General features: G+C 46.2%; 1 protein-coding gene across 1 annotated transcript in view; it reads left to right on the top strand.

Annotated features, from left to right (window-relative positions):
• DENND1B (DENN/MADD domain containing 1B) overlaps positions 1-19,615 on the top strand; it is a 97,385-nt gene that overhangs the window by 56,367 nt on the left and 21,403 nt on the right. The window contains exons 11-15 of the mRNA XM_014532352.1: positions 427-527; positions 4,053-4,098; positions 7,772-7,873; positions 15,258-15,383; positions 16,190-16,291. Coding sequence (XP_014387838.1) covers positions 427-527; positions 4,053-4,098; positions 7,772-7,873; positions 15,258-15,383; positions 16,190-16,291 — 477 coding nt within the window. The remainder of the gene's footprint in view (positions 1-426; positions 528-4,052; positions 4,099-7,771; positions 7,874-15,257; positions 15,384-16,189; positions 16,292-19,615) is intronic.

Genomic DNA, 19,615 nt, shown 5'->3' with positions numbered 1-19,615 from the left:
TTTCACGCTTTGGCAATTTGCCCTAACGATCTCCCTCCGGAGCCTCCCCCCCCTCCCTCCACGTCTCATCGCGGAGCACGAGTCCCAGCCATGCCCAGCCGTCGGGTCCCACCGTTTCCCCTACGGCGCCCACCTGATCTTTGTGTCCATGGGCTTCGTGTTGACCCCCAAACACTGTATTTTCAGACACATGTCTCCCTGAGACCCCCAAGAACCTCCTAAGCTGCTGACAGGCTGTGTGTTTTCAGGGAGGGGCGCTTCCGAAATGGAAGGCGTGTTGTGTGTGGAATTGGTAGAGGTCATAGGGTGGAGGTCACAAGAGCAGTTGGGATGTGTTATGATCGTCTTGGGGAACAGGGGCGGGGGGGATGGTGTTGTGTTTGTAGGGAGCCTGCTCCTCACTGTGTGTCCCTTTCCATCTCGCAGTTGACTGCCTGCCTGCACGGATCGGCCGCGCTGCTCTACCCCATGTTCTGGCAGCACATCTACATCCCCGTGCTGCCGCCGCACCTGCTGGACTACTGCTGGTGAGCGCCCCCGCCGGCTCCCGGCGGCTCCCGGACCCGGGGTCACGTGGGAGAAAGCCCAGTTCCTCTTCCTCTTCCTCTTCTTTTCCTTCTTCCTCTCCTTCCTCTCCTCCTTCTTCTCCTTCTCCTTCTCCTTCTCCTTCTCCTTCTCCTCCTTCTTATTCTCCCTATTCTCCTCCTCCTCCTCCTCCTCCTCCTCATCTTCCTTTAAATATGATTTCAGAGAGGGAGAGAGAGATAGAAACATCCATGATGAGAGAGAATTGTGGATCGGCTGCCTCCTGTACACCCTTACTGGGGATCGAGCTGGCACCTCTGGCCTGTGCCCTTGGCCGGGAATCGAACCCTGACCTCCTGGTTCCTAGGTTGACACTCACCCACTGAGCCACGGGAAGCTTGATGTGCACATACGTGCCCAGACGCGCCGGATCCTGCTTTGGGGATTAGCAACAAGTGTGGAACATGCTTTTAAGAAGGGGCCAAGCAGTGCTTTCCTGGGGGGCCATCCCAGTCTTCGCTAAGCCAGCCCCCCAGTCCTTCTTCCTGCTGTTTCCATGGTAACGGAGGGAGCTTGTTTCCTGGCTTCGTCTCTGGAGTTTTCTGACTGGGTTCCAGCCCCTTCAGGAGCCTCTGGGACAAGTTCTCACGCCAGACTGTCCCCTGGCCCTGGGTGGGGGGTGCAGGGGAGATGACCAACACTTCTGAGCGTCCAGGCCACGAGGATGGGCTCAGGGGGTGGGGCAGGAGGACATAGCCGTGTATTGAGGTCCAGCCCTCGAAGATGTGAGCTGTCTTCCATGTCAGAGAATTCTACGGACCCAGCTACTTTCTGGGGAGCGTGACTTCCCTCTCTGTGTCCTTGCGGACGGTTCTAGTCAGACTGGTGGGCATGCGGAAGGGAGACGGATGTCAGAGGCCACGCCTGCCAGTCCATGGTTTAGATGCCACTTCAGAAATAGCAGCAGGAAGCGAGAGCGGTGGGGTGTATGCGCCCACCCTCCCAACCCCAGGGCCCTCCTCGCGCCTGGAAGGGCCTTTGCTTTCGCACTGGGTGTCTCTGATGGCGTAGGCTGTGAGGGCCGGGCTGCCACCCCGTGCCCGTGGGGGAACCTCGCCTCGGGGTCCGCCGGTAAAGGCTCCCCAGGGTGCTGGCGCCTCCATTCACTCCCTCGTCCATTTGTACGTCCACCGTGTAGCGAGCACCTGTTTGCCAAGCCGTGCGTCTGTCATGTCAGGAATAAGACTTAACGTCTGCCCTTGCGGGGTTCCCAGATGGGAAGGAATTCACACCAATGTGCACACGCACGCACACACACACACATGCACGCACACACGCACATGCACACACACGCAGGGCACAGTGTAACACTGTAATTCTGCGAGGTGAATGTCAGAGGTGTATAAAGGGGACATGGATGGGGACACCTAGGAGTCACATAGGAGGAAGAGGTCCCCATGGCCTACCCCAGTGGTCGGCAAACTGCGGCTCACGAGCCACATGCGGCTCTTTGGCCCCTTGAGTGTGGCTCTTCCACAAAATACCACGTGTGGGCGCGCACGTACAGTTCGATTGAAACTTTGTGGCCCAAGTGCAGAAGTCGGTATTTTGTGGAAGAGCCACACTCAAGGGGCCAAAGAGCCACATGTGGCTCGCGAGCCGCAGTTTGCCGACCACTGGCCTACCCGGATGGGGAGGGGCTCCTAGGGTCATGTGACACCATCTGCCTCTTCCCCTCCATCTCCCAGTATGAGGAGAAAATGGGGAGTTTCTGTTTGTTTTTGTTGTTCATTCTCACCCAAGGATATTTTCCCATTCAGTTTTAGAGAGAGTGAAAGGGAGGGGGAGAGACAGAGAGAGAGACACATCGATGAGACACATCCATTGGTTGCCTCCCGCACATGCCCAACCCAAGTACTTGCCCTTGACTGGAATCGAACCCAGGACCCTTCAGTCTAGGGCCGGTGCTCCATCCACTGAGCCAAACCGGCCAGGGCTGGGAGTTGCTAGTCCACGGGCATCAGTTCTGCAAGGTGACTTAGTTCTAGCGATCTACTGAACGACCCCCTGTGGTCGGTTAGCAGGTTAACAGTTCGGTACACAAGGGGCGCATGTCACGTCTCAACAGAGAGGTCTCGAACCCGGGCGAGTCTGTGATGTTGGCGGAAGGGCTTCGCCTGTGTGAGTCCTTACACACCCGGGAGGCGGGGCAACTCCAGCACCAATAAAATGATAGTTGTTCTTCCTCGTTCACCTATGGCTGGTTCACCTTTGAAGGCGATGTCTTCTTCCCCCAAAAGGGGCAGATTTCGCGAGCTCAGTGGTTGAGCATTGACCCATAAACCAAGAGGTCACCGGTTTAGTCCCCAGTGTGGGGCGTGCAGGAGGCAGCCGATCCATGCTTCTCTCTCATCATGGATGTTTCTGTCTCTCTCTCCCTCTCCCTTCCTCTCTCTGAAGTCAGTACGAACATATTGAAAAGTGTTTTATTTTTAAGTAGCTGTGTATTTGGGTATTTCCTGTCACCTTTGTAGACATCTGCCCATTCTCATGGTTTCTTGTCAAGTAGAATTTTAATTTTGCAATGTCAAGTTGAATAATTTCCTTCTTCTGTTTCGTGAGAACTGTTTTTGAGTTAGTGGTGCGTCTGATGGTATGTGCTACAAAAATTATTGAATGACTCTATTCTCCGCTAGAGTATGAGACCCCCAGGGGAGTATATTCGGTCCATATTGTTTACTGTCGGACCCAAGGCCCTAGACCAGGGCACCTGGTGGGCTTTCCATATGACCCCCAGGGGAGTATATTCGGTCCATATTGTTTACTTGTCGGACCCAAGGCCCTGGACCAGGGCACCTGGTGGGCTTTCCATATTTTAATTAGTTTAATATAATATTATTCTTAAACTTATTTGCATATTTTCTAATTTGTTAAAATTATTCTATTAATAAATATAAATGTGGGATAAAAAGGAAAGGATGATATTTGAATGAAAAGACAAGGGCACACGAGTGGAAGGACAGGACAGAAATAGGATGATGGCAGTGAGGAAGAACTTTGCCCGGTGCATAGTAGGGCTCCATAAGTATTTGGTACTGACTGACTCAAAAAATGTTGCTGATGTAGGGGTGAAAAAATGATATATTAAGAAAATCATAGGACTGAGGATCTAATTGGATAACAAGAAGTACAAAAGAAATATGAATACATTTGATGATTATTTGTGATATATTTGACATGAAGTATATGGAAAAGATTCAACTCAGGTTATGACCTCGACCCTAATATTCTTAATCGGTAAAGTTTTTTTAAGGTATTCCGCTTCTCGATTTACTTAGAAATGATTTTGTGATTTTTTTATATAAATCAACCTTAACTTTCAATTTGAATTGTATATAGAAAATAATTTAACATACCTAGACTATGCTACGTTAGCACTGTGCGTTTAAGTAATAGTTTAAGCATGCAGAACTGCGTATGTTGTTTCAGTTTTAATCAACTATGAATGTACCGTTTTTTAAATTCAGCGCTCCGATGCCATACCTGATTGGAGTACACTCTAGCCTCATAGAGGTGAGTATCCGTCAGACGATAGTGATCAATTCATTGATAAAAATCATAGTTAACACAGTTGTGCTTTGGAAGAATATCAGTTGACTAGTACAGAGCAGTGACTAGTTTAATATCATACTCACTTGGCCATTTTTAAAAAGGTAACATTGAAGTAACATCATTTTAATTTTTATACGAAATGAGCACCTTCAATGGCAGGAAACCCATGAAAATAGGTTACATATGGTAGAAATCACATGGTTAGTTTTAAATCTGGAAAACTTTTAGTTCTTAATGAACCATTATTTGGTTTCATCGTGAGTGAGACAGTACAACAGGAACGGTAGGTATGTTTTATACTAGTTGGGCACCGTTTAGTAACTTTCTCCTTAATCTATTACGAGATGATACGCAAGCTCCAATTCCATTCTTACCGTGTCATTATTGGCAGATTTTTTTCACCAAATTTTTAAATTTTATATAAATGTCATTATAATTAAAACGTAGGTATATCTACTTACATGTTTTCTAGGTGAGGCTGAAGGGAGTAATTTTTCGCATCTTAATTGGCTGCAGTTACAACGGATTTTTTTTTAAGGAAGAATCACATATTCTCTTATTCTCTTTCAGTCAAGGCAGTTCAAGACTTGTAAACATAGTCGTTCAAAGCCATGAAATGAATGACCTTTTAAATCTCCCTTTTAATTCTTTTTATGCAATCCTGGGTATAAAAGATGGCTAGCAGTCTCTTTTGACAGTGGAGCTCTCTTTCCAAAATAAAGGATAAGGACATTTTGTTCTGCCTGAAAAATTAGACTTGAGGGATGAACCCAAGGCTGGCTAAGGCCTGTAAGCGATTAGGAATAAATGAGTCGAGGCCGCCAATGGGAGGGTCATGTGGACCGTGTGAGCGCACAGAGGATTCTGTAGAACATGCTTACCCTGTTGCACAAGCCCAGGGGGCTGCAGCCTTGGTGGCATCTTCCAGCATCGATGCTCCTGTCCATCCACTCTAGCCTCATTGCCCGGAAGCGTCCTCTCGCGAGGATGGGAGGCAGGCTGACCACCTTCAACACCTTGTGCTCTATTTTTATTTTTATTATATTTTTATTGATTTCAGAAAAGAAGGGACAGGGAGAGAGAGAGAGAGAGAGAGAGAGAGAGTGAGAGAGAGAGAGAGGAGAAGCATCGAGAGAGAGAGAGTGAGAGAGAGAGAGAGAGAGAGAAGCATCAATGATGAGGGGGAATCATGGATTGGCTGCCTCCTGCACGCCCCCCACTGGGGATGGAGTCCATAACCCAGGCATGTGCCCTGACCGGCAATCGAACCGTGACTCTTTGGTTCCTTTGTTGGGCTGATGCTCAACCACCGAGCCACACCCCAGCCGGGCTCATTTTCTTATTTTTGAAGTAAAAGGAAAAATCATCTTTTTGTATTTCCTTATTCTTTTTCCATCTAAACAAGCATGAATTTTATGATATAAGGAATATGAAAGTGGAACCATTTTATAGGCAGTATGACTCGCCACTTCTATTTAGAAGAAACAATAGCTGAAGCCTGGTTTGGAGGGAAAACATAGGTAAAATCCTCACATGACTCCAACTTTAGAAAAAGATATTTAAATTATAGTATATTTTTAAAAATATAAAATTGCTTTTATTTTAGGGGCTCTGAATGTGTTGATTTCTTAAAATAAATACATTTCCCATCCTTTTTGGGTGAACAAAATTTAACATCCAGCTTTTGTCGGACCTTTTAAAACTAACAACTGCAAAAAAAGACTACTTTTCATATTAACACTGACTTCCTTTATTCAGAGTTTATTGTTGGTGTCATCACAAAACATTTTGGGGTCACATAGTCATTATTTTAGGCTGTTTTCATTCTTTTAAAAAAACGTATCAGGTTTGTGGATTAACTTGGCAGTTTCTGTGAAAAGGACAACTTAGAATTGAAGATGGAAATCAAAATTATGACATAGTTTTCCCTCAAAAATGCCACTCATATAAATATATTTTTGCTTATAAAACAGGTTATTTTGTAGTTACGCTATCATTTGTAGATAACTACATATTTATGAATGTAAACTTCTTTACAGAAATGTGTACACATGGAAAGGAAAGGAAATGAGTGTATTTATAAATGTTTTTGTCATAGTATCGCTATTCTAAGTGATTCTCTGTTAATTTCTTAGAAATGGCCATGTTCTGAGTCTTACTTTAGATTTATTATGTCTTTTACAAGATAGATTTTTAGAATCATGTGTTGCCCTGCAAGTCCATATTCCACATGGACATTAAGGCTTTCTTCACACAGGAGAATTCTGTACTAAAGACGACCATTTTGCTAGCAAATTTAAAATTCTATCTAATACGCAGAGATTTGAAATTCTAAATGAATCAGAGAAATTTTAGTCCTGCCCAACTTTAAAACAAAATAATTGGTCTGGCCAATTTCAAATTTAAAGTATTTCATAATTCTCAAAAATGGCTATTATTCTAGAATGTCACTTTAAAAATATGATGCTGAAGTTAATTGACCTATTGCTAGTTGACCTATACAATTATGGAGTTCTGAGTTGGTGGATAAATTTTATTAATGAACACCTTATTTGCATTAGGGAATAAGATTAGGTGCTATCACTTATTAAAGACCGATAGAATTATATGATTTAAGTATACATATTAAATTAAATAGGAAACATAAACTGTAAATATTTTCTTTCTTTAAGGATGAAAAATTTGATGAAATTCTAATTCACTATTATTTGTATACATATTGAGATAATTTGGCCAATTGACTAAGCTGTCAAACAAATAAATAAGTCAACTGGTTAATTTGATAGGCTATGAAATCTGATCTTTTATGTTGAAATTCATGGGATAAATACTAAGAATGACTTCCATATTACTTCCCTCTCTGTCTTTTTTTTTTATTTGACTTTGTCGTCATCATAAACTTATACCAAATCGAAATGGAAATATAGAGAAAACATTGACTGCTATAAACTTCGGTTGGCTTATCTTAGACCTACATTATGATTTATGCTAAAAAAAAAATAGGTATAGGACCGGACCCACGTTCCTGTATCAAAGACCGAAATCCAGTTGACCAAATTGAAAGAAGATAACTTTTCACAGTTCAACATAACCATGCCCACTTTGTACGTCTTCGTCGTGAGATATCTTTGGCAGCTAAATCATGGTCATTGTCTCCAAACTGCATCAGTATGTTGAGATGAGCAAACATTCTAGTTAAGCATTTTCAACCCAACCTTTTTGAATGGTCAGATTGGAGCTATTTTTCCTCATAAAGCAAAGTTGTTTGCATTCTTTTTATGACGCAGGACTTTCCCTTAATTCTTCCCCCTAGACCCGTGGTCAGCAAACTGTGGCTCACGAGCCACATGCGGCTCTTTGGCCCCTTGGGTGTGGCCCTTCCTAAGCCTTAGGAGGACCCTAATTAAGTGAATAACAATGTACCTACCTATATAGTTTAAGTTTAAAAAATTTGGCTCTCAAAAGAAATTTCAATCTTTGTACTGTTGATATTTGGCTCTGTTGACTAATGAGTTTGCCGACCACTGCCCCAGACTCATGCCTTCAGATACTTTTCCCTACATTTCCAAGCTCGGCAGATTCTGGAGGGACGATGCACTGAGCTGTCTCATTGATCACCGTGTGTTTTCAACAGAGAGTGAAGAACAAATCGCTGGAGGACGTGGTGATGTTAAACGTGGACACGAACACTTTGGAGTCCCCGTTTCACGACTTGGACAACCTCCCCAGTGATGTGGTGAGTCCGGGAGGGCCCTTGGTGGTGCCCATGGATCCGTACATCCATGGCTTCTCCTGCGCCCCGAGTTCCCGGGAGCGAGTCCCCCCACTTTCATAAACTCGGAGATCAAGGGGCCGCGCGTGTGCGAGGCATCCGTGCGGGTCTGCGTGTCCTGTTTCCCTCCTTGGCCGCTGGGGAGACGCAGGACCATAATTAAAAAGCCGGGCGCCTTCATTAGGCAGCGTTTCTTGAAACGGGCGCCTCTCCCTCTCATCCTCATCATTATCTTACAAAGTAGGCATTTCTGTCTGCCTGGTGGCATGTCTTGCCAAAGAACGAGAGAGAGAGAGTTTTTGAAGGAAAGAGAAGGGAGCCAATTACCGGCAGCGCGTCCCCGCCACCTGCCAGCGCCGCTCCTTTTAATTAATGATCCGATGGCCCCGGTCAATCTCATCAGAAATGCGGGGACCGGCGGGGTCAGCAAATGCTGCCTTTGATCCCCCTCGACGTTCCTGAAACATTTATTTGTTTTCCCTAAATTATTTCGGTTTGCGTGTTTCATCTTCCCGGGCCTGCTGGGGGCGGCGGGGAGGGAAACCCACGCCGTGCGGCCCGGGCCCGGGCCTCGCCGAGACTTCGCTGGCTTGGGATTCTGTTTTGTAAATTAAACTGCAGGCCCGGCTTGTCATAAAAGACATCTGAGCCTTTTGAAATGACGAAAACTGTCTCTGGTCGGGGAAGGCTGATGAATTAAGTGCCGGCTCTCTCCTGGTCTTTGATCTCGCAAAGGGTGTGTGTGTGTGTGTGTGTGTGTGTGTGTGTACGCACACGTGTGTGTCTACAGCTTATAACAGGGTAGATTCTGTATTCCATGTTAAATAGCCTCCAAAAGTACATTTTATGGCTTTGGTATTTCTGATGACAGGGCCAAAAAAATGCAGGTTGGGATTGTTTCTGAGTGGTGGTTGAAAAATATCTTTATAACACAGTCCTAGGTTAAAAAAAATACTGCTCCCTCCCCCTCTTTTTTTTAAAATTCATTCTCTTCGGAGGTATTAAAATTGGAGAATAAACAAAACCTCCAGAATATATTTTTTTCCCCCTGTAATATGGCAAGTATTTTGAAGTCAGGATTAGGGAGTTTGAAAAATGGAATTTAAAAAACGTCGTACTCAAAAGAATACAGTGAAACTTAACCTGATTGTGTTTATGGCTAGTGATAGGAAAATAGGATATTTTTAAGTCCAAATCAGGTTATTTATGGGTATAAATAAATAACCTCGAATGCTTGCTGACCTTGAAGCAAATGAAATCGAACCTCTTTATCTTACCATTAAGGCTACGTACGAACAAATCCGCACCCCTCTCAGTGCAGAATTTTATTATGTTTTGAGCTCATTATGACTAGATTGCCTCATTATAAAAATTTTGCAGAAGCTGCTAGAAATGATTAGAGTTATTCATTTGGAAAGCCATCAAAGTATCCTTCACTGGATAGAGAAATAATTACAAAAACAAAGCCCCAACTTTTAAGAATGTCTTCCTTATGTGCATGTATTCCCTGCTCTTAATACTCTAAGGAGAAAGGATTGTTTATTTAAAAAAAAAAAGGAGGAGGAAGAGGAAGAAAAATGAGAAAGAAATCAATGCGTTTTTGTGTGTGTGTGTGTCATAATAAAATTTTTAGTCACTGTAACAATGCCTCATTCTTTCTTTGAGGAAAAGAATCTTTAACGGTAATTGTTTTGATGGGTGATTCTTTTTTAAGTAAAGAAGTAGTACTTCCCTAGGAGAATTAGCTTGATATGAAAACATCGAGTTAAATACGAGGAGTTAACCAATATTCACACAGTGTACAAGGACACGAGAGACCATCTTATAGCCACAGTTAACTAGGCATAAGTGGAACAGTGAAAAATATTGCTAAGAAGGCCATTGCGAGGTGGTGTAGACAGAAATATGTGTGTGTGTGTGTGTGTGTGTGTGTGTGTGTGTGAAGCTAAGGGCCAGGGACTTACAAATATGAAGAAAGAAGAAATTGAAATAGCTCCCAGGTAGCGCTAGGGCTAAGACCGCGAGCCTGCGATGTTTGAAGTCCTACTCATTGTCTTAAAATCATTTCAGACGACTGCTTAACCATCTCTCGCCCAGTTAGCTGCATCCTCCGCTTTCAGGATGACAGGATCAAGTCTCAAGCCCTATGTCCTGTCACTGTCCGTGTTTTCAGTGATGTCAAAAACCATCCTGACTTCTGTGTGTGATGGGGAGCTCGTAAACTAGACCCGAAGCCTGAAACATAGGACTACTGGCCTTGTTTGGCTGTTTAATAAATTAACTGATAGTTCAACGGGGGCCTTTTAAAACCGTGCAGCGGGCCCTTAAATTGCGCTCCGGGTCCGGAAGGCCCCGGGCCCATGTGCTCCCGATTAGGTGCCCGCCTGCCCAGTGGCCGCGCTGGCCCCGGGTCAGTGGTCACAGTTGTCCTGAATTACCCGTCTTTTTTCCCGGGGACCCTCTGCTGCGTCGCACGCTGTAATCTTCTTAATGGCTTCATTCCAATATTCACACATAATATTGGAGATTTATGGACTGTGAGAAATACGACCCTGCCAGTAGCAGTTCCGTTACTCAAGGAATTCAAAATTGGAGAAATAAATCAGGGCCAGGCGTCCAGCGACCCTTTGTGTCCCTTAAGGGGGTGGGGGGTGGGGCTGGGGGAGAAACTCCCGTTCTGTCTTCTGACACGAACACTTGTTTTTCGATTTCATCATTTCACTACAGATTTGGGGCGCTCAAAGCCAACGGAGCGCAGGTTGGATTGGGAGTGATTTTAACGATACGGATTATTACGCGGGGTCGCTTTTAAAAGCTGGGGGTCCATTCAGAGAGGCTGTCGCCATGTTGGCCTGTGAGGGCATTGTGATTTTAGTTTTAGTTTTTTTTTTAATTTTTGTGTGTGATTTTATTTTTTTATTGGCTGTGCCAAATATGGAGACTTTCAAACAGATGTAGTTTGAGTGTTTGGAAATAAAAAAAAAGGCCATGTTAGGGCTAGAAACAATACCAGTTGAAGTTCGTGTTACTGTGTTATGTTCTGAAGCCAGGGGTGGGAGAAGAACCAGTTTGATTAAACAGAACATGTGAAATCTCAAATGAGGTCACTTTAGTTTAAGAAAATGCACTATGGAGACACCTCCCCTGCCCCCCCCCCCCAATTCCAAATATCAACACACATTTCGTGTCAATTACACACTCACTTAAAATACTGTGTTTCTAAGCTATTACTGCGCGTTTTAATTTTTATCGTCATTGACACTTGGACAGGTACCTTGAACCGTGGTTATTATTTCAGAAATAAATAGGGCGACCCGCCTGCTGGGAAATGAAGCGAATTAGAATCAGGACGAGATGCAGGAAATCCGTCTCCAGGGGACTGTTAAGATAAAACCACGGTCAGCTCGCTCTTGTACCTGAAAGCAGGTTAGAGTGGGCATCTGACAGTTACGTGCGTCGGAAAGTCCATTACTAGGCAGGTGAATTTGGACCTATATTGCTTCCCTGTCTTTCATTTTTTTTTTTATGTGTCGATTTTGTATTTTATTAATTTTTTACAGAGAGGAAGGGAGAGGGAGAGGGATAGAGAGTTAGAAACATCGATGAGAGAGAAACATCGATCAGCTGCCTCCTGCACACTCCCTACTGGGGATGTGCCTGCAACCAGGGTACATGCCCTTGACCAGAATTGAACCCGGGACCCTTCAGTCCGCAGACCGACACTCTATCCACTGAGCCAAACCGGTCAGGGCCCCTGTCTTTCATTTTAACTCAGTAAATCAAAATATCCTGTATTTTATCTGTGCCCAACCATCTTCTATTATCAAATGGGAATGTTAATACCAATAATAATAATAATAATAATAATAATAATAATAATATACTCTGAGACAGGTCAGGTCTCCTGTTTTGAAGATGAAGGCGCAGAGAATGTGCTATTAATGGTGTTTTTAGAGCTTTAGGTGATACGGGTTTTGACCCTCGGATGCATGCCCCACACGGAAGACCGCGGTCCCTCTCCCATAACCGTGACTCCCCGGGCCATGAGTTAACGCTTCTAAGATTCCATATCCAAGCTTCTCTCCTTTCCAATCTTGTTACGGAAACGTCACGATGGCCTATTGGATGTACATCCGGATTTTCTGCACTGTCGGAACCACTCATTCTCATCTGGCCTGTAGCCCTATTGGAAAATGATTTCCTGTGTCGTATAAGGAGGGTGTGTAGAAAATAGGTACGTGTAAGAGTCCTCGTGCAGTTCGCTGGAACCACGGTGCGTTCTGTACAGGAGGACGGTACGTGTGTGTGAAGTGCCTGTCGTACGGAAGCACTGAAGAGGCCTTGACATACAATGAGTCGTTTAAAATCCCGGGCATCTCCCCTCGAGGCTCTCGGCTGCCCCTGAAGGAACAGGTTGATGTTTTTATTGTGATACAAAGAAAAGGCACCCTAGCCGGTGTGGCTCAGTGCATTGACCTCTGAACCGGTTCGATTCCCGGTCAAGGGCACATGTCCAGGTTTCGAGCCTGGTCCCCAATAGGGGGCGTGCAGGAGGCAGCCGGTCCATGATTCTCTCTCATCATGGATGTTTCTATCTCTCTCTCCCTCTTCCTTCCTCTCTGAAATCAATAAAAAAAATATTTAAAAAAAAGAAAGGCAAGAATTGTTCTCAGTCACCAAAAACCATGAAAAGACTAAAGATCTAGGAACAACAACAACAACAACGCTGACTTTAAATAAATTGTTTAGATAGTTGCATTCGAGTGAGTTAATTAATGTGGGAATAAGTTTGGGAAAGAATGGGCTTTTTCATAGAATGTTTTAAATGAGCTTTTTTAAAAAAAAACGTTAAGTAGATAAACAAACGGCACTCTCCCAGCTAAAGATAGTCAACAGACTTGGTGAAGTCTTTGGCTCTTTCCTCTAATCCAACATGAAGGTTTAATAGGTTACGTTGTCATCAAGAAAAAAAAAAGGGCCCCAGAGAATATTCCATTCGTCCCAGGTTTGCCACAGTTCAGTTCTGCTAAAATCCTCATTGTGTCTAACAGTACAAGGAGGCCCCTGAAATTTCTAGGTGAAGCCCAGACTAAATCAGCACAAATTAAGCAGTGATGCCCGGCCGGCGTAGCTCAGTGGTTGAGCATCGATCTATGAACCTGGAGGTCAGGGTTCGATTCCCTGATCAGGGCACACGCCTGGGTTGGGGGCTGGATCCACAGTGTGGGGCGTGCAGGAGGCAGCCGGTCCATGATTCTCTCTCATCATGGATGTTTCTCTCTCCCTCTCCCTCTTCCTTCCCCGCCGAAATCAATACAAGTATATTTTAAACAAGTAAAATAAAATGTTAATCACGTCCCATCTCCACCCTGTTCAAATTCACACGTGAAATAAAAGGCAGATTCCTTAAAAAAAAAACACAACTTTCATCTGCATCTCGGGGGCTTGGGTAGAAATGGGAAAGATCAGCTATTGGGAGGCAACCCACACGACACAGGCCTTGCTGCCTAGATGATGAATATCCAGACTCAATCATTTACTCCAAACTGTGGGTATAATTGGACCCAGTGGGGGTCCCTCCCTTTGATCAGATCAGAGTCACCGTGACTTTTCCCTGGAAAATGTCACTCCTGTGAAGGTTTGTCACCTGTAGAGCTGGTCTTTCCTCGGATGCTGTGTTCCTCTCTCATTAGCATTATTCAAAGTTGAGTTGTTAATTAGGTTGACCCTTCTGTGACAACCGACATCGACAAGAGGAGTCAGGACCGCTTGTGTCAGGAAATAAAAATATTCCTTCTTGCCTGGCCGGTGTGGCTCAGTGGTTGAGCATCGACCTAGGAACCAGGAGGTCACAGTTCGATTCCAGGTCAGGGCACGAGCCCCGGTTGCCGCCTGCTCGATCCCCAGTGTGGGGCGTGCAGGAGGCAGCCGATCCATGATGCTCTCTCATTGTTGATGTTTCTCCCTCCCTCTCTCTCTCTCTCTCTCTCTCTCTCCCTCTCCCTCTCTCCCTCTCCCTTCCTCTCTGACATCAATAAAAACATATTTAAACGAGACCGGGTATACCATTTGCACAACACAGTTCTCTACTCACCGTAGGTTCTCAATAACTTTACCTTCATTCCCCTTTCTTATGTCATAACTAGAGGCCCGATGCACGAAATTCTGCCGCGGCCCTCGCCCCGCTGCGGCTTTGTCCGGAAGGAAGGATGCCCGGAAGGACGTCTGGTCTAATTAGCATATGGCGCTTTGATTATTATAGATGCTCAGAACTATTCAGCAAGGGATCCGAAAATCCCATATGTAGGCGAGGCTTCCAAAAATAAGATTCAATGGGAAGGGATCCCGGAGGACCTGGAACCAGGAGCTTTTTAGGGCAGAAATGGAGGGTAGACACCTCTCCAGACGGGTAGACACCTGTTGTAATGGCTAAAAAAATGGGCACAGAAGCGGCTCCTGAGCAGTTTCCTGTAAAACAATTAAAGCTCGTTGATGTCAAGAGGCCTCAGGAGACGCGAGAAGGGAGCGCACGGAGCCGTGTGCATCAGCACCTGACTCTGGGTCCCAGCTTTCCCTCAATTAACGGGCCAGCAGGCGCTCCCGCGTTCAGGGGAGAAGCTGCGGGGAGGAGGCCGAGCTGGCGGGTGGGTCGGGGGGATCCGAAAATCCCATATGTAGGCGAGGCTTCCAAAAATAAGATTCAATGGGAAGGGATCCCAGAGGGCCTGGAACCAGGAGCCTTTTAGGGCAGAAATGGAGGGTAGACACCTCTCAAGACGGGTAGACACCTGTTGTAATGGCTAAAAAAATGGGCACAGAAGTGGCTCCCGAGCAGTTTCCTGTAAAACAATTAAAGCTCGTTGATGTCAAGAGGCCTCGGGAGACAGGAGAAGGGAGCGCACGGAGCCGTGTGCATCAGCCCGTGACTCTGGGTCCCAGCTTTCCCTCAATTAACGGGCCAGCAGGCGCTCCCGCCGTTCTGGGGAGAAGCTGCGGGGAGGAGGCCGAGCTGGTGGGTGGGGGTGGGAGACCCGCAGGCGCCGGGGTCAGCCTGCCTACTGATGGGGCCCGAGCCTCCCCGGACCAGTTCCCGAGGTGTTCATGTAACGCAGCGGTTCTCAACCTGTGGGTCGCAACCCCTTTGGCGGTCGAACGACCCTTTCACAGGGGTCGCCTAAGACCATTCTGCATATCAGATATTTACATGACGATTCATCACAGTAGCAACATGACAGTGATGAAGCAGCCACGAAAATAATTTTATGGTTGGGTCACAACATGAGGAACTGTATTTAAAGGGCCAGGAGGTTGAGAACCGCTGATGTAACGGCTCCTCTCTGTCCCGCAGGTCTCGGCCCTGAAGACGAAGCTGAAGAAGCAGTCCACGGCCACGGGGGACGGGGTGGCCCGGGCCTTCCTCAGGGCGCAGGCCGCTCTGTTCGGATGCTACCGAGACGCGCTGAGATACAAACCCGTGAGCCTGCCTTGCGTCGCGATTTCAATTTGCATTTGCTTTTTTTTATTATTATTTTTTATTTTATTGATTTTTTTCAGAGTGGAAGGGAGAGGGATAGAGAGTTAGAAACATCGATAGAGAGAAACATCGATCAGCTGCCTCCTGCACACTCCCTACTAGGGATGTGTCCGAAACCAAGGGACATGCCCTTGACCGGAATCGAACCTGGGATCCTTCAGTCCTCAGGCCGACGTTCTATCCACTGAGCCAAACAGGCTAGGGCTGCTTTTTTAAAAATATATATTTTTATTGATTTCAGAGAGGAAGGGAGAGGGAGAGAGAGATAGAAACATCAATGATGAGAGAGAATCATGAATCGCTGCCTCCTGCACACTCCCTACTGGGGATCGAGCCCACAACCCAGGCATGTGCCCTGACCGGGAATCGAACCCTGACCTCCACAGCAGCAGGTCACCCACAAAAATCTGCTCTGCAGCCCCCCATAGCCAGCTGCCTCTGTAGGGTAGGAGGACAAAGATGACGGGGACGCAGGGATCACAGGCATGGGGAACGGCCATGCGGGCTGGGGGGGGGCTCTGTTGTTGGGCAGTGAGGTCGTAGCTAGTCCCCAATAGTCTGTGTTTGCCCCTAACCATTTCCGACGGCGGCTCTCCCACGCTGCCGGCTTTATTGGAATGAACGCTCATCTGTGGAGGATTCAGCCCTGTCTGTGCTGAGTTGGCTCAAGTAGCGACAGGCAGCCCGGACCCCCTGGTTGTCCGGTTTCCCGCCTACGGACACCCTGACCTCCTCTCTCCCTCCAGGGGGAGCCGGTCACCTTCTGTGAGGAGAGCTTTGTGAGGCACCGCTCCAGCCCGATGAAGCAGTTCCTGGAGACGGCCGTGAACCTGCAGCTGTTCAAGCAGGTGAGGGTGGGCCCCCTCCGTGGAGGATTAGTGCCCTTTGGTGTCTTTATCTGTCAAGGTGAGACCGTGCCACCTGTCTGTGTCCAAAGTCAGTTGTGAAGGTCACATTCTGTGGGGGTCAAGGATGGAGTGGGCGGGTAGAAGATCGCACTCAAGCATGTCAAACGCAAAGGCTAACGCGGGCCAAATCAACAAGGTGTCAGTGTACGTGGGCCGCAAAAAACACACAAAAGCTTCCACGTTCATAGAAACGTGGGTTTATTTCGGTAGAGACGTGCTGAATACAAAGGGCTGAAGTAAGTGAGTCATCGCTAACATAAAGTAATAGAACATTCTAGTAAAAATGAATATTTGTTCTTGAACATTGACTTACCGGATACTGAATAACTACACAAATGAATAGGCGTCACGCAAATAAACCTATTTTTCTCGTTCTTCGAAAGCGAAATATTTCCTGTTTCGCACGCCAAACAAGTCAGTCCAAGACGAATGACAGAATGACGTGGCCATCGGCTGCTAAAATATTCGCTGCGAATATTAGTGGAGAGAAATTGTGTGCCTGCGCGTAAGGCGCATAAGGGAAATGAATGCAACACGATGATAGTCATCAGTCATTAGCAAATGTTGTAGCTCGTTATTAATAATGATGTATAACAGGATGTAAAAATTAAGTTAGGAAATTTTTATTAAAACGTTTCTTGCATACCGTTATATTGGATGGGCTGCAAAAATATTCATTGTGGGCCGTATGCCGCCTGCAGGCCGCGAGTTTGACATGCTTGATCTAACTGACTCCTTCCCCCTGACCATCAGAACTCCACGACTAGAGTCGTATCATTAGAGCAAGTTCCGTCCGACGCAATAAGTTTTTCTTTTATATAGTTACAAAAAGCACATAATCGACTGCTAAAATATTCGCTGCTGGTATTAGTGGAGAGAAATGGTGCGCCTGCGCGTAAGGCGCGTAAGGGAAATGAATGCAACACGATGATAGTCATCAGTCATTAGCAAATGTTGTAGTTCGTTATTAATAATGATGTATAACAGGATGTTGTAAAAATTAAGTTAGGAAATTTTTAACCACTGAGCCACACCGGCTGGGCCAAACTGACATGTTCACTACTTTGAAGATAGAAACACGTTTCCTAAGACATAAACGAATAGCTAACTCCTTTGAGTCCATTGAAATAAAAAACTTTTGGCCATTAAAAGACACCATATTTGCCCTAACCAGTTTGGCTCAGTGGATAGAGCGTCGGCCTATGGACTCAAGGGTCCCCGGTTCGAATCTGGTCAAGGGCATGTACCTTGGTTGCGGGCACATCCCCAGTCTCTATCCCCCTCCCTTCCTCTCTGTAAAAAATCAATAAAATATATATTAAAAAAAAAAGACACCATATTTGCAATACATGTGAACCATCCAAGAATTTAGAATCTAGAATATAAAAAAACAAACTTCTATGTGTCAGTAAAGAATCATATCCAATCTAGTTGTGCAAAAGACTCGAATGAGCACATACAAATGGAGAAACTTTCTGAATATAAATATATTCCATAAAATATTTTTAAAAAAATATATTTTATTGATTTTTTACAGAGAGGAAGGGAGAGGGATAGAGAGAAACATCGATGAGAGAGAAACATCGACCAGCTGCCTCCTGCACACCCCCCACTGGCGATGTGCCCGCAACCAAGGTACATGCCCTTGACCAGAATCGAACCTGGGACCCTTCAGTCCGCAGGCCGACGCTCCATCCACTGAGCCAAACCAGTTTCAGCAAATGTTTTTTTTTTGTAAAAAAAGGAAAAAAACCCTGGTTTTGAACGTTTCTAGATTCGCCAGTCGTGGGCTGTGTTTTTCTTGACTGTCCACTCCTTAACCTCCTGGGGCCCCTGTAACATGAGTCAGCCTGCAGTGCCACCGGGTCTGAGATACCTTCCGGCGCGAACATTCCCCGATACCGTGAAATAAACAGAACGTGGGCAGTGATAGCGGTTCCATTTGGATCGGCTCCTCTTTAGATAATGCACTTGGAAGGCGTCCCAGAAACCGCTTCCTAAGCCCCAGCCCTGACAGCTCCATCTTTCTTTAGCCGCCGCCTCCTGAGGCTCGAGCCTTTCTTTCCAGGCCTCTTACCTGGGGTCCCTCAGCAGCCTCGCACCTGTGTTGGTTTCTTGCCCTTTTTTACTTTTTAAATATATTTTTATGGATTTCAGAGAGGAAGGGAGAGGGGGAGAGAGAGAGAGAAGCATCCATGATGAGAGAGAATCACAGATCGGCTGCCTCCTGCACGCCCCACACTGGGGATCGAGCCCCCAACCCAGGCCTGTGCCCTGACCGGGAATCGAACCCTGACCTCCTGGTTCATAGGTTGGTGCTCAACCACTGAGCCACACCGGCCGGGCGTGGTGTCCGTAATGTTAAACCTGGAGTCGTCGCATGAGGACGTGCTGTGCAGAGTGGGAATTCCCTGAGATCCAGAGCCTTTATGTTTTGTGCTCTGACCCACTTTCTCCGACTTGAATAAGATCCTGGATCAGAGAGACGGGTCAGAAGCCAAACGTGCCCCTTTTATGTTCGCTGGAGATTTGGGGGAGATTTTAGAAAGCTTTTAACATAACAATAAATTCTGATAAATCTCCACACCTTCCTATTCATCTTTTTTTTTTTTTTTAAAGAAACACATAGTTGGTTATGTACGGTACGTAATTTATAGCCGAGATCAGCACATGCATTAGTGGAGCTGGAGATCGCGCCGTGCGGGGGTGTGAGAACACATCTGCCGTGTGAACGGAGGCGAGGCGAGGCGGCAACTGCGTCCGACACATATTTCACGACCTGAAAAAGGAGTAAACGTGTAATGTGACCCAGGCGGGCGATGGAGACCCTGCAGCCGCAAGAATAGCAGCACGAGGATGCATTTTCGCATTTTTTAATGTTTTATTTATTTTTATTGATTTCAGAGAGGAAGGGAGAGAGAGAGATACAAGCATCCATGATGAGCGAGAATCATGGATCGGCTGCCTCCTGCACGCCCCGCACTGGGGATCGAGCCTGCAACCCAGGCATGTCCCCTTGATCTGAATCGAACCTGGGACCCTTCAGTCTGCAGGCCGATGGTCTTATCCACTGAGCCACACCGGCCAGGGCCCAACCTCACTATTTGAAATGGAAAGTGCCTGCCCCACAGTCCCAGCCTCCCTCACACAATCTGAGTTTATTTCCCAACACTCAGCACCTTCTCACATACTAAGTAATGGATCACATTATTTCTTGCTATTTCTCTCTCCCCCTCCATCCCTCCCCGCCCCCTCCCCCCCCCC

The sequence above is a fragment of the Myotis brandtii genome, unplaced genomic scaffold (genome assembly GCF_000412655.1).
Source record: "Myotis brandtii unplaced genomic scaffold, ASM41265v1 scaffold888, whole genome shotgun sequence".
NCBI classification, from domain to species: domain Eukaryota; kingdom Metazoa; phylum Chordata; class Mammalia; order Chiroptera; family Vespertilionidae; genus Myotis; species Myotis brandtii.
Note: the sequence above shows the minus strand (reverse complement) of the source record. Positions and strands in the feature narration are given on the sequence as shown.